Raw genomic sequence first — 14,050 nt, 5'->3', positions numbered from 1 at the left:
TGGTTCCATTTGTACACTCTCAGAGTTATAGACCCATAAGGGTCCATTTGGTTACACATTATAATTTAGCCGGGGACCCCCTGGAACTTAGGGTCCCCGGACCCTACTTTGGGAACCACTGCAGTAGGATACATATTATTTTTACCACGTACTGTACGCACGCACGCACGCACGCACGCACGCACGCACGCACGCACGCACGCACGCACGCACGCACGCACGCACGCACGCACGCACACACACACACACACACACACACACACACACACACACACACACTTGAATTATTTTATTTGGATCTGCACAATACAATAGACCCAAACACTGATCAGAATTAGGTTACATTATATGGTCCAACCAGATATAACTGCTGAACATGCTTAACATGCTTTGAAAAAAAGATAGCACATTGATGACATACTATTACTTGACACTACTAGACAGGATGTTTTAAGTTGTTGAAAGTTTTTTTTTTAAGCCACTAGGGATAAATGAAACAACGCCTTCTCCAGATAGACATACTGCCCATGGTAGCTGAGACAGAATAGTATTTAGCCCAATTTTTTGCATTTGTCTTTTGCAATCCACCCAATTGCAGACCCCTGAGCACAAGTTTATGGACATATGGCCCAGACTTCCAAATACAAGGACAATAAGTTGACAGTTATATCCCAAGGCCATAATACGTTCCACCAAAAGCTGATATTTCATAAGTTTGGATGTTTATTCGAGACTGCGAAAATAAACCTCTTGAACCAGCAAGTGGCGGTGTGCGGGTCTCTCCTCTTTCTTTAATAAGTTTGGATGTAAAACAAGTGTCCATATAAAAATCAAATGGGCAGCCTATTTCAAATATAGTGACAGTTTTTCTAATTTCATTGATGAACACAATATCTGGGGTATTTGGAATATCTTGTAGTGAATTGACATGTGTGTCATTGTGATCAAACCAGTCTATTTTTACAGTGCTGTGTTTATACATTCTTGTTGTCCTGTCCTGTACTCCTCTGATCTTGTCTGAGACCAGGTCCACCAGACGTCATGTCATGTCTGGCAATGTACAGTCTTTTATAGTGGCTGCAACCATTTAAGATGTGTGCGACTGTTTCTTCGTCATGTGGTACTGGGTTTGGGTCGTGTGCTGATGGGTACCAGGTTGCCAAGTTGAACTTGGTCGGCAACACCTGAAAATCAACAAGAGTACATCAAAATAAGAATGTCCTCACCTATGGTGTTATTTGACAGTACAGAGTGTGATAATGAGTGGTTTGCAGAGGGAAGAAGAGCCAGTTTTCCCTGCAGCCTCAGACTGGTCCAGTGTTGTGCACTTTCTGATCGCTTCATTCCTAGAATGCACAAGCTCGCCACCACAACTCAGCAAAATACTCTAATCTCAATTGACTTAACCTCCAATGCACACCACAACTAGAACTCTGACCACAGACACAAAATTACAAAATCGTGCACTTTGACCAACACCAACAAACTAGTGTGTTTTCAACACACGCACGCATGCATGCACACACTGTACTGACTGAGGAAATAGTTTATTGATCAGACCACTAAAGCTCTTAAATATTTGTATAATAGCCTACACGTTTCCTTTCTTCTTTCTTTTTTTTTTATCCCAGCGGATATGTGTATAACCTCAGCTACTGTATATAACCAGAGTTATAACCTAAATGTTCAGGAAAGAAAGAAAGAAAGAAAGAAAGATGGTGGCTCATGACTAGATGAGATTGATCACGTATTGATGAGCATGAGCTCAAAGTTTACTTTGACTCACTGCTCATTCATATTTCATAGTCTCGTATTGTCATTGACCGAAAAGTCCATTCATCACAAACTTTAAATATGTCAAGGTATTTACAGTACAGTCATTGATTGATGGACAGTTTGGCCTTATGCCAAGATCCTGTGTCCAAAGTCACTGGAACAGATAAACATACATACTGTGTAGGCCTCAGTCAGTTGACGTCAGTCTGTGCATGCCATAATTTTGTTTATGGTTCATGGTCAGTGCATGGTGGAAAAAGTACTCACATGTTTTACTTGAGTAAAAGTATCAATGCAATGTAAAAGTATAGATATGTGTCTCCTCATCCCATCATATCGTGCTCTTACATTTGACCTCTGACCTCTAGATCACCCGCCATTTTGAATTATATGAAAATCAGTTAAAATGCATCCCAGGATCTCAAAATGCACGAAAGGTTCTACACGTGAACTTTGGACCTATACGGATGGACAAGGTAATCTATAGTACGTTTTTTAAGTGAAAAAAATGAAGGTTTCATGAGCCAATGAAAATTGCCGTTTTGTGAAAATTCTTGTTTTGCCCCTAATACATACATGCAGCGTCATATGCTTATGCAACTTTACAGTATGGTAGAGGGTACAACAGTGATTTTGAAACAAAGACTGATTTGGACACCTGGCCTTTCAGGTCAGGATCTTTGTGTCCTGAAATGATTCCCTTCCATGGATGGTTCTGGTACCGGATGGTACCCAGACCTGGCAAGCCGACCCAGAACTCTGAACCCCCTTCCCCCCACAAATGTGGTAATCTAGTTCTCCAAATTGGAAAAAGAGACTGATTTCCCTTTAGAACTGAATAGGAACTGAACTGGGACTTTCAAGTCACCAACTAAAAGGGGCCCCCATTTGTTTGTTGTTTTTCATGAATGTTCAAAGCTGTTTATTTTCTGTGTGAAGTTTAATAATAATTTTTCAGTTAACCTTTAATCCCTGTTTCCGACTCTCATTTCATTGGTTTTCACTCAGTCATTGAGCTCCTCGTCCGAATCTGGTACATTTTCTGATTTATACGCAGTCAATTCATTTGTCAAGTTATACCCACCTTTATCATTAGTTATCCTTGCGCAACTTGCTACAAAAACACAGAATGATTTTACTGTTAACAATGGAAGAACTGATTGTGTCCAGTTAGCTCGGTAGGTAGAGCTCTTGCCTTTGCAACACAAGGTCATGGGTTCAAATCCAGGCACCGCCAACTCAGTGTATGAGTCTTCAAGAACCCTGCCCCCCACTAAAAAAAACAACCCTGTCACAATTCCATGGTCTTCATTTTCTCAAGTTTAGTCTTCCATGTTTCTATGGCTTATTGTGCATATTATTCTTATTGCTTATTGTCTTCATGCTTGGTCTTTTTTTAAGGCAGGATTTTTTTCTAGTTATTATTATTATTATTATTATTATTATTATACTGCTCACCACAATCGTGGAGGAGTGTAAAAAAAAAGTGGCCAACTCAAGCTACTTTGGGATAGATTACCACATCTATCGGGACATTCTACTCTGTGGTCAAAATACAAAAAAATCTTGTAACTGGATTACTGGAATCATGGAACGAGAGATTCTCATATACTCTAGTTGCTGCTGCACTTATACGACTTTGACATTAGTGCCCTGAGCCAGACAAGGCTCCTGGGTGATGGATCCCTAAAGGAAGATGGATTGGGCTATATGCCGTTTTCTGGGAGGGCTTCCCCCCTTATGGATATCTGCAGGCTGTGGCAGTCAAAAACACAACCTGACTGAAACACCGGTCTGCACCAGAGCAGACGCAAGAAGCATTTTCCTTTGCCACCCTTTAATGAATTGCATTTTTATAGCGCTTTTCCAAGTGCTCAAAGCGCTTTACAATGGTTCATTCATTCATACATTGGGAGGTGAAGCGGCGAACAGTCGACGCCAGCGTCCTCACTTCCCACATTCACACACCAATGGTGGCAAGCTTACACCGACCGACTCATTGGAGGCAATGTAGGGTTCAGTGTCTTGCCCAAGAACACTTCGACATGTGGACAGGAGGAGCCTTTTCAGTTATGCACCAACTGTGGCATCTGTGAACAAGGCCATGGACAGTAGCTGGATGTGAATGCGGGGCATGTGCTCCCAGCAGAGTGGCCAAAGCTGGGTCAATGATGGACTGTTTATGAAAAGTGCGCAAATTGTGAGCAAATTCAAAGGGGGAAAAGTAGCCTGTTCAAAGGCCAGAACCATGAGTGATATTTTGTCCAGTGTGGAGGAAATTGGACAACTGTGGGAACACAGACAGACGGACACTCACACAAAATCCACGGCTTGTGAGGTTAGATAAGCTTAATTAGTTGAGTTGAGGCAGGTTCCATATAATATATGAAAACAAAACAAAATATATATTATACCCTATATTATAGGGGATCTGCAACCTGCCTATAGATAATTAGATGTCATGTTTACAAAGTTTGACATAGTGACATCAGGATGACTAAAGACGAAAGGTCATGGGGGTGACTCAAATTCTTAGGGTTAATCGTCTAGGCAGCATGAATGCATTCAGCAAGTTTTGTGGCAATTCGCCAATTAGCTTTTGAGGTATCTTGTATGCAATTGATACTTTTGGTCTAAGGATGAGGCCGGAAGAAAGGCCATGGGGTCACCAAAATCACCTTCTTCATGTGACCCCAGAAGGTGTGGCACATAAAGTTGCACAGAAACTTCCATGGCAATCAATCTAGCCAGTCGTTTTTCAGATACATTCTTCCAAAAAAAGACAAAAAAAACTGAGCAATTAAAAGGGCCCCCAAAGGACAAAAATGTGCAAAGAATTTAATTGAAGTGACCCATGCAGTGCAAAGAAATGTAATCAGTTCTTTGCAGGGGGGTTGCTTGCTTCATTACATTTTGTCAAGCGAGCATGCATGGCTTCTCATTCAGAAACAAAAACTATGAGAAAGAGACTGAAAGACATGGATGTCCAAAGATGTGAAACCTCCAATGCACCAATGTTTACCAAACATAGGGCCGTGACCCATTTTGGCTCATGGACCAAAGCAAAAAAAAAAGAAAAAAAAAAAGAAATTCAAAACCTTTTTGCAGGTTTTCTGAAATAATAAAGAAATACATTTTAAAAAATTGTGCAAAATAGCAAATCTACAACAAGCTCACAATGATCCGATGTGATGAATGATGTGCTTCTATAGACCGGCTATTTTCACTGTTAAAATAGGGCATAAGAAGTTAATTCATAATGGATTTATTTTTAGTTTGGGTCCTGGCCCGGGGACTCGGGGAGACATCGAATTTCTCTTTTGGGTCTCCAGCTGAAAGAGGTTTGGATCAACTGCTCTGCACTAAAGCCAACTCTGCACTCCAGCTTGTGCTCTGCCACACAATTTTGAGGTATTTGTACTTTACTTGAGTATTACCCATTTCCAATACTTTTACTTAGTTCTATTCCACTACATCTTGGATTCAAATATTATACTTTTACTCCACTATATATTTTTAAAACTTTAGTTACTAGTTACTTTGTAAATATTGGTTTACAAAACATACATTAACCACTTCAGCTGTATAATACATTTGGGCCATTTGAAAATAGACGATATACAAGCTCATATATTGTAGATCGTAGCTTGTATGCTATTTTCAAAATATTTGTATACATTTGAAACTTAAAATGGGACATTCTACACTACATAATGAGTACTGGTATACTTTTGCTTTTGGTAGGCTACTTTAAGTACATGTTGATGCCAATACTTTTGTACTTTTACTCAAGTTAATTTTGAATTCTGGACTTTTACTGTAGCAGCTGTATCACACACACAAAAACACATGCACGCACGCACGCACGCACACATGCACGCACGCGCGTGCGCACACGCATATTACTTGTAATATAGTATTGCAATGTATTCCTATATTGCAGTATTGATAAAAGAAATGAGTACTTTTTCCACCACTGCTGCCACTGCTACTGTTAGCTCTACAGCAGTGGTTCCCAAAGTGGGGTCCGGGGACCCCTAGGGGCCCTTGAGGCAGTCCCAGGGGGTCCCCAGATAAATGATAGTTAGGAATCAAATGGAGCCTTATGGGTCTGTAACTCTTAGAGTGTACAAATGGACCCTAACGGGTCCATTTGGTTCCATTTGTACACTCTCAGAGTTAAATTAACGTTGATTTTGCAATATACGTTGGGGTCCCAGAGATAAAAATGCCATTAAATAAATGGTAAATGGTAAATGGTGCATTTATATAGCGCCTTTATCCAAGGCGCTTTACATAGATTGTGCATTACATTCACCCATTCATACACACATTCATACACCGATTGCGGCGGAATCCATGCAAGGTACCAACCAGCACATCGGGAGCAATTTGGGGTTCAGTGTCTTGCCCAAGGACACTTCGACATGTAGACAGGAGGAGCCGGGATTCGAACCGCCGACCCATGGATCATTGGACGACCTGCTCTACCTCTTGACCCACAGTCGCCTAATTCAGGTCAAACTGGGGGTCCTTGAAATGAAAATCACTGCTAGGGTCGCAAAAATCTTCTCTTATGGGGGTCCTCCTTGGCATATATTTTCAAATGGGGGTCCACAGGCTAATGAGTATCATTTTGGAGGTCCTTGACATGAAAACGTTTGGGAACCACCGCTCTACAGTACACCCCCCCCCCCCCCCCAGGACATCACTCCATCACTCTTATCCATTCTGCCACCTCAATGACAGCATGACCTTGAAACTGCAGTCAGAACTGCAGAGTCACTCCTCCTTATCTCCCTTTGGAAGCTGAAAAATGCTCATACTGTACCTGAAGTTGTCCTCTCCCCCAGAGTCAGTTCCTCTTGCTCACATCTTCCGTCTCTCACACTTATACTGTATGCCTATATAGAAATTAAATGAAAAAGAAGAAGAAAAACCTGCATGGAGCTCTTGTTCTCTTCTCGCTTCTATTTAGTTCTTGTTGCATTAATTCCCTGTTGGATTCGGCCTACAGAAATATTAGTGCACTATATAGTGCACTATGATTGTAAAGCCTGCTACTTGGTCTTATATGGTGATCTTGGAATTTAAGCTTTGGTGGCGCTAAGGAGACAGGATAAAAGCATAACCAAATGTTATGTGAAATGCAACATTGCTGCAAATTATGTTTTTGTTTTGTTGGGTTACAACAAACAACAAAAGTGCAAAACACAGAACACTATAAGCACTTGAACCACTTTGTGAACTCAAGAGTTGGCCACTAGATGGCACCAGTGAATCTGAATGGTGAGAAGCCAGTGCGTGTTGTTCATGGTGAAGCTCGTAAAGTTCCAAATATCCGGAGGACCAAACTTGTGTGACCATATTAGTTAGTGGTTCTCAACCTGTGGGTCGGGACGCCCAGGAGGTCCCCACATGATTTTGGGGAGGTCCCCATGGGCCCAGATGACAGTGAAGTGAAGTTCCAATTTCAGGACTTTTAAGACCTTTTTAATACCTAAAAAAGAAAGAAAAGAGTGAAAAAATGACTGCATCAAAAGTAATCAACAAGATGATGTGAGTAAAAAATATAGCTGAGCTTGTAGATCTACTATTTTCACATTATTTATCTGTGGAACCGAGTCAAACAAAATGTAATGCCTCAACTCATATAGCACCAGGTAGCCTACTTGTCAGGATGTGGGGGGTCCCCCAGTTCAATTACGATTATTTTGGGGGGTTGCACTTGTGGCCTGAAACGATTGAAATTTCAAACTCGCCCCAATCTCGTGCAATTTCAGAGCATGTGAATTTACTATGTAGTATGACACGTTTAAAAATAATTACAATAAAGTTACAATAACAATCAAAAATATTTTGCAATTGTAAATTCTAGAGCAGTGAACACACTTGATAATTGCTTGAGGAGGACAGGACAAGACATAGTAATTAACAATATCTAAACTCAATCAAAACTTTAATTATTATGAACCCAAAAGATGTGGATTAGAATATCCTAATTTATAAACACATTCAGAATAATAATCCATATTCATTGCTTCGCAATAATAATATATGTAACAAACCAATAGGAAACGTGTGCGTTTGCTTACGTCGGACGTAAGGGGCGTTGCAGAGGCGTGTTGTAGTACCACAGTGCTGTGTTGCCATGTCTGCTTATTATAAGCGACTTTGTGCTTGATTTCTGTAAAGTTGCTTGTAAATAATGGTAGTTGTGGGTTGCGGCTTTTTGTTTCATAACCAGTGATTCATTTAATTCTCAAACATTTTCATGTCAAGGGCCCCCCAGATAATTATGTATTTGTCTGCAGACCCACATCCGAAAATACTTTATGCCAGGCAGGGACAAGATTTGTGTTTTTTGTAAATAATAATAATAATAATAATAATAATAATGCGCTCTTATCATCGTGCATCGATCATGACGTAACATATCGATTTGCTCGTCCACATATGACATCAATTCTCCATTCATTGTGTAAGACGAAAATCTACACTAATAGCTGAATATAGAATAGGAGGGGGTAAAAAAAAAATACAAATAAAATAATAATAATTAAGAAATATTCCACAATTAAATTTTATTTATTTTGTATTGAACATAGCAGATGCTATTATTATATATATATATAATATATATAGTCTGCTATTTTCAAATAGCCCTAGTCTAGTGGGTGTCTTCTTTTGGGCTTGTTTTCATAGATCGGGTTGCTTGTTTCTCTCGCAAAACCCGGCAACACAGTGCCACAGTGTAGTTCAACATTCCGTCCGTCCGTGGCCGTGCTCCATTGAAACTGCCTAGCCGCTGTACTGTTGTACAGACCAGACAGATCGCAGGGGGCGGACCGGTGGAAAAGAAAACTTCACAGAAAATTCCAACCGCATTCCCCCTGACGCCCCGCATGATCAACCAAAAACGTTTCATGTTATTGTTTTTGAGGAGGACGCGTTTATTGTGACAGCTGAAGACTGACACACACACGCACACACACACCCACACACACACAACGGTCTCCCCCAGAGAGAGCGAACACCACGGCGCACCCACCCACCGGCGTGGAAGGAAAGGAGAAGGAGAGGAGACGCACACATCTGTGGGAGAAAAAAAAGGAGGTCACAGGAGCAAAAAAAAGTAACTCAACTTAGCCACAGGTAGCTGTCGTGTCAACGATATCAAAGTGCAGCCAGCCAGGCAGGTCATGCGGGTGATATCTCCGGTTGGAGATCGAACCGCCGCGTTGCAGTAGGTTTAGTAGTCCTTATTGCTTCGTGGGAAGAAGACTAGACTGCTGCTGCTCTCCGTATTAGATCCACGGACGGGAAACCGAAAGGGAAATCATGTCCCGAAGAAAGCAGAGCAAGCCCCGGCAGATCAAACGTAAGAAATAACTAAATATACTTACTGTTGTGTGATAAATGTGCGTGACTAGTACTGACTGACTGACTAGTATGTTGTGCTTTGTGCGCGAAAGGCGCCGCATGCATGTTTGCTCAGTTCATCTTGAGACTCGTAAGACCGCGTACGTTCCCTGTGATAAAGTTAAAACCAATTTAGATTCTCTCTAAACATTGTATGTGACTGATCTTTGTTATAATGATAGACAGCCTGCCACCAAGAAAACCCAAGTTAGCCCACAAGGTGTGCCTGTCTTGTAAAATATACAGAAATGAATTTCAAAAAAATAAAAAAGTAAAAGTAAAAATGTTGCTTCATTTTTAAGATTCAGTAGGCTATAGAAATATTGAACGCGAGGGGGAAAAAGTGCTCAAATAGTGGTGGTTCACTTTAGCAACGTTCAAGTTCATATTGTTTTGCCTGTGGTCGAATTAACTTAGAAACTAAAGAAGTTTTTAATTTATGACAGCTTCAAAATAAGTGCTTTAGTCCAGTGTGCAGATCTAAACAAACTATGTGAACGCATATGGTCTCTTGTTTAGTTCTGTTGTGGAAACGTCACTGTTCTCAGGAAAAAAAAGCGAGAGATGTGAACACAGATAAACAGCGATCCGATCTCAGCCGAGATAAGGATTAAAATTGGATCTTTTTATTTGTTTTCTGTCTGAGGCAGCGCCGAGGCTGGCGTTGCATTTTCCCCAGGCTTTTCAGTTCTCTTTCCAGAGATGGGGCGTCAGATAGCGCGCCTGGCTGATCTCGCCTGCCGATAGCAGCTTACAATTGGATCTTTTTTTCATCTATCCTTTTAACTCAATAATGCATCGCAGGGCGTCCGCTTTGAAAGGCTTTTCTCCCTTGGTCTGGCGCTTGGCTGGTCTTCATGCCTGACGAGTTCTTCCTGTTTATAAGATGTGTGAAGGTTTTATCGCAAGTGATCTTTGGGGTTGATACAAAATATTAATAATACTTTTAACCAATCCCCACCTCTCGCTCTCTCTCTCCTCCACCCACCCCGTGAAACTAAACGCACAACAACAACAACAAACATTGCTTTAGAAGTTATTGTCTTGTCCTGGTGCCAAGTGCACTGTTTCAGTTCTTCATCCGGGACACAGATGCTTCTCTGTGATAAACACATGCAGCAATATCTTTGGAGGTCGAGTTGAAAAGCTTTCTCCAAAATATGAACCATAGTGTGCAACGATGCTTGCAGAATGAAAGAAAAACGGACCAGTTAATTAAGACGTGTGCATGTGCTGTGCCTGCAGCACGTGCGTAAAAGTGCGCCTGGCTTGACACTGGTTCCAAGGAAAGGCGCACTGCATGCACTCCGAATTCATCATGCCACTATGAGGTGGTCTCATGCTGCACGAGTGCACGTGCACGCTCCGATTTTAAATTTCCTGATTAAATATAGTTATTGGGTCATGTATAGGCTACTGAACCGTATAGTAGGCCTACTGTAGCACACATTCTACGCATATGATTAACCACAAATTAAAGTTGTGCTGAACAGAGCCCATAAAACATAAAGTCTTTCACTTCCCCTTTTTATACATCTGATTCCATTGGTGGACCCTGTGGACCCTAAATGAATGCTTTATCATGCTTTCGACAGTTCTTGTATTGACTCTCGTTTGAAATGTACCCATTCTGCATACTGTGAAATAAACATTTCAATCAAACAACAGAGATCTATCTATTCTGAACTCCCGGCCGGCTGATAATCCTTGACATACCATATAAGCTAGGGCATGTGCTGTGTGTGTGTGTGTGTGTGTGTGTGTGTGTGTGTGTGTGTGTGTGTGTGTGTGTGTGTGTGTGTGTGTGTGTGTGTGTGTGTGTGTGTGTGTGTGTGTGTGTGTGTGTGTGTGTGTGTGTGTGTTGATGTCAGTCTCTCTCTCTCTCTCTCTCTCAGGGGTGTCATGGTGTTCTTTATCAGTGCTTCTGTATAGTCCACCATGCTTCTCTATGTGGGCAGCCCCTTGCCATGGTTGAGGCCAGTCAGGCTCCCACAGCCCCATGATTCTCTTGTGCCATGGCAGACATTTTGATAGCAGAGAGTGAAGAGTGATAAGGACTTTGGATAGGTGGTGGTGGAAGTGGTGGTGGGGGGGGGGGGGGGGGTGCTACATTGCTAATGTTGTTTTGGTAATGGCTTTTGTTGGAGACCCACATATACTTAAGAGTGCTGCGTTGTTATTATATTGTCAATAATATTAACACTGTTATAACCTGGTCTGTGTGTGTGGACTGGAGTTGACTCCGTCAACAGTCCTTTATTTTTTTGACGTTCTCAGATTGGTAGCACAGTGGTACACTCTCCCATGATGTAACAATGTAGTCGTAAACATCGTTTTATTTTATTTTACAGTTCCATTTTAGCCAGCAGTCAGTGAGTGGATTTGTCCAGGCTTTTTGGAGGGCCAAAGAGAGAGTAGAAACTGAAGGGACTGTGTTGTAGCAGATAGATATTTGTCTGTGTCTCTTTGTGCGTCATCCTCCCCCAACGGTTGGAGATCTCCCAGCCTGATAAGGCTCCTCTCCTCGATGGGGAGATAGGAGAGGCTAGGCAGGCAGGCAGGCAGGCAGGCGGCCCAGTGGGGCTGGGATCCCTGGGCTTATATTTTGGCGGTTGAGATGGGAGACGGGATAAGCTAGGGCAGCGATCGCTCCGCTGATATCTCAGAGAGAGAGAGAGAGAGAGAGAGACAGAGAGATGGAAGGAGAGATGAGTGTGGAGCACATGCATTATAATTACATCTGGTTGCTGGTGACATAGTCTCATCTCTGTCATATTATCACTCCCATCGTTGTTGCTGTTGTTGTTGTTTTGTTTTAGAGCTGGCTGGGGTGTATCCTTATAGATAATTTAAAATGAAAAAAGAGTGGATGAGGATGATAAGAGCAGAAAAAGGGGGATGGCAGGACCGATAAGGATGAGGAGAAGAGGAGGAGGAGGAGGTGGGTAGTGGAAAGAAGATAGATCGAGAGGAGGGTGGGGAGGTCTGGAATACAGAATGTGTAGATGAATGTATTGTGGCTGTTTTTTTTTTTTTTTAAAGCAGTCGAACCAGCTCTCCTATAACCTCCCCCATCCATCCCCCCAGTAAGATGTTTGAGGCTGATAAGCAAGGCCTGCTGATGGTAGATGGATAACGTAGCCTGCAAGATTCACACTGCTGATTGTGTGTGTGTGTGTGTGTGTGTGTGTGTGTGTGTGTGTGTGTGTGTGTGTGTGTGTGTGTGTGTGTGTGTGTGTGTGTGTGTGTGTGTGTGTGTGTGTGTGTGTGTGTGTGTGTGTGTGTGTGTGGCTTTGGTCCTTATATGACATCACCGCGAGGGCTCAGGGGTCAGCGTGAATAATGCACTGCCTCCCACGGTTAAAGCAAACCATGACGTCTGGCGGGTCCAGACGAGGAAATTGCCACATTGACCTCCTCGTCTCTTCTCCATGTGCAACAAGCAGTCAGTGTTGTTGCCATGTCCGCTAATTATAAGCGACTTTGTGGGCTTGTTTTTGTTTTGTTTTTTTCCTGTAAAGTTGCTTGTAAATATTTGTGGTTGCGGTCCTGTTGTGTTTTTTTGGGGGGTTCTGTTTCATAATGTTGTTTAAACCAGTGTTTCGGACCCCCAAATTAATATAAATAGCCTATGTCTGTGGACCCCCCCCCATCTGTAAACATTGTGTGCCAGGAACCGCCCATACAAGGTTTTTGTTGTTAAAATATTCCACATTTTTGAAAATGTCTATGAGATTTTTATTTTGAAAATAGCCGATACGAGCTCACAAAGCATTGCAATGGCACGCTTTGTGTGTGCTTGTGAACTTCATTAAGCCATACATGTAAAAGAAGTGGACGTTATTAGGCTCTCTTCTGTTTTTCTTTAAATATGACCCGGTGGTGTGTGGTATGGTTTTGGGGGAATGGAACGTTTTGCTGTTTTTATTTTGTTTAGTTTTTCGTGGTGGTGGTGGTCTGACGGGGCTTGGATCACGTGACGTGTGTTATAGACACACAGTTGAGAGATTAACTTTCCAAGGACACACACACACACACACACACACACACACACACACACACACACACACACACACACAGTCACACACACAAGAGAAAGCCACCAAGGCGCAGCATGAGTCTGTGTGTGTGTGTGTGTGTGTGTGTGTGTGTGTGTGTGTGTGTGTGTGTGTGTGTGTGTGTGTGTGTGTGTGTGTGTGTGTGTGTGTGTGTGTGTGTGTGTGTGTGTGTGTGTGTGTGTGTGTGTGTGTGTGTGTGTGTGTGTGTGTGTGTGTGTGTGTGTGTGTGTGTGTGTGTGTGTGTGTGTGTGTGTGTGTGTGTTTCTTCTTCTTTGTTCTGCTTTTAGCTTGATGTGAACTTCCGATAAGCCCCAGGGCCTGATCTCCGGTGGAGATAGAGATCGCCAAGTGTGATTAGAGTTGTTATCGGGCCGGAGCAGGCAGGAGCTGAGGCTCCACTGCAATAACAACGAGCCGAGGCAAGAACAGCAACGCCTGGACCCTGCAATCAGTTCCACCCCTAATGGGATTAATGTTGTTGTATAATTAGATGATAGGTGTGAATGCATTTCTTTCTCTCTCAATCTTTCTCGCTCCATCCTATCTCTGTATGCCTCTCCCCCTCTCTCTCTCTATATAATATATAACTCTCTCTACCCCCCATCTCTCTCTCTCTCTCTCTCTCCTTTTTCTCCCATGCTCTTTCTCTCTGCCCCCCCCCCCCCCCCCATCCTTACCCCCCTCCCCCCCTCTCTAACAGGCATTGTCATTGATTAATTTAATTAAAACTAATACCACGTATTACTCACGCGAGATTTCGTGTAAGATAGCCTTGAGATGCAGGGAAATTTTTG

The 14,050-nt window shown here is 42.4% G+C and overlaps 1 protein-coding gene across 1 annotated transcript in view; it reads left to right on the top strand.

The window, feature by feature from the left end:
* Positions 1-8,703: 8,703 nt before the first annotated feature.
* The window catches only part of zfpm1 (zinc finger protein, FOG family member 1), a gene marked incomplete at its 3' end in the record, with an annotated part of 88,821 nt that continues 83,474 nt past the window's right edge, over positions 8,704-14,050 (top strand). The window contains exon 1 of the mRNA XM_079502376.1: positions 8,704-9,157. Coding sequence (XP_079358502.1) covers positions 9,118-9,157 — 40 coding nt within the window. The 5' untranslated portion in view covers positions 8,704-9,117. The remainder of the gene's footprint in view (positions 9,158-14,050) is intronic.

The sequence above is a fragment of the Electrona antarctica genome (genome assembly GCF_951216825.1).
Source record: "Electrona antarctica genome assembly, chromosome: 5".
Classification (NCBI taxonomy): domain Eukaryota; kingdom Metazoa; phylum Chordata; class Actinopteri; order Myctophiformes; family Myctophidae; genus Electrona; species Electrona antarctica.
This window is presented reverse-complemented; position numbering and strand designations above follow the sequence as displayed.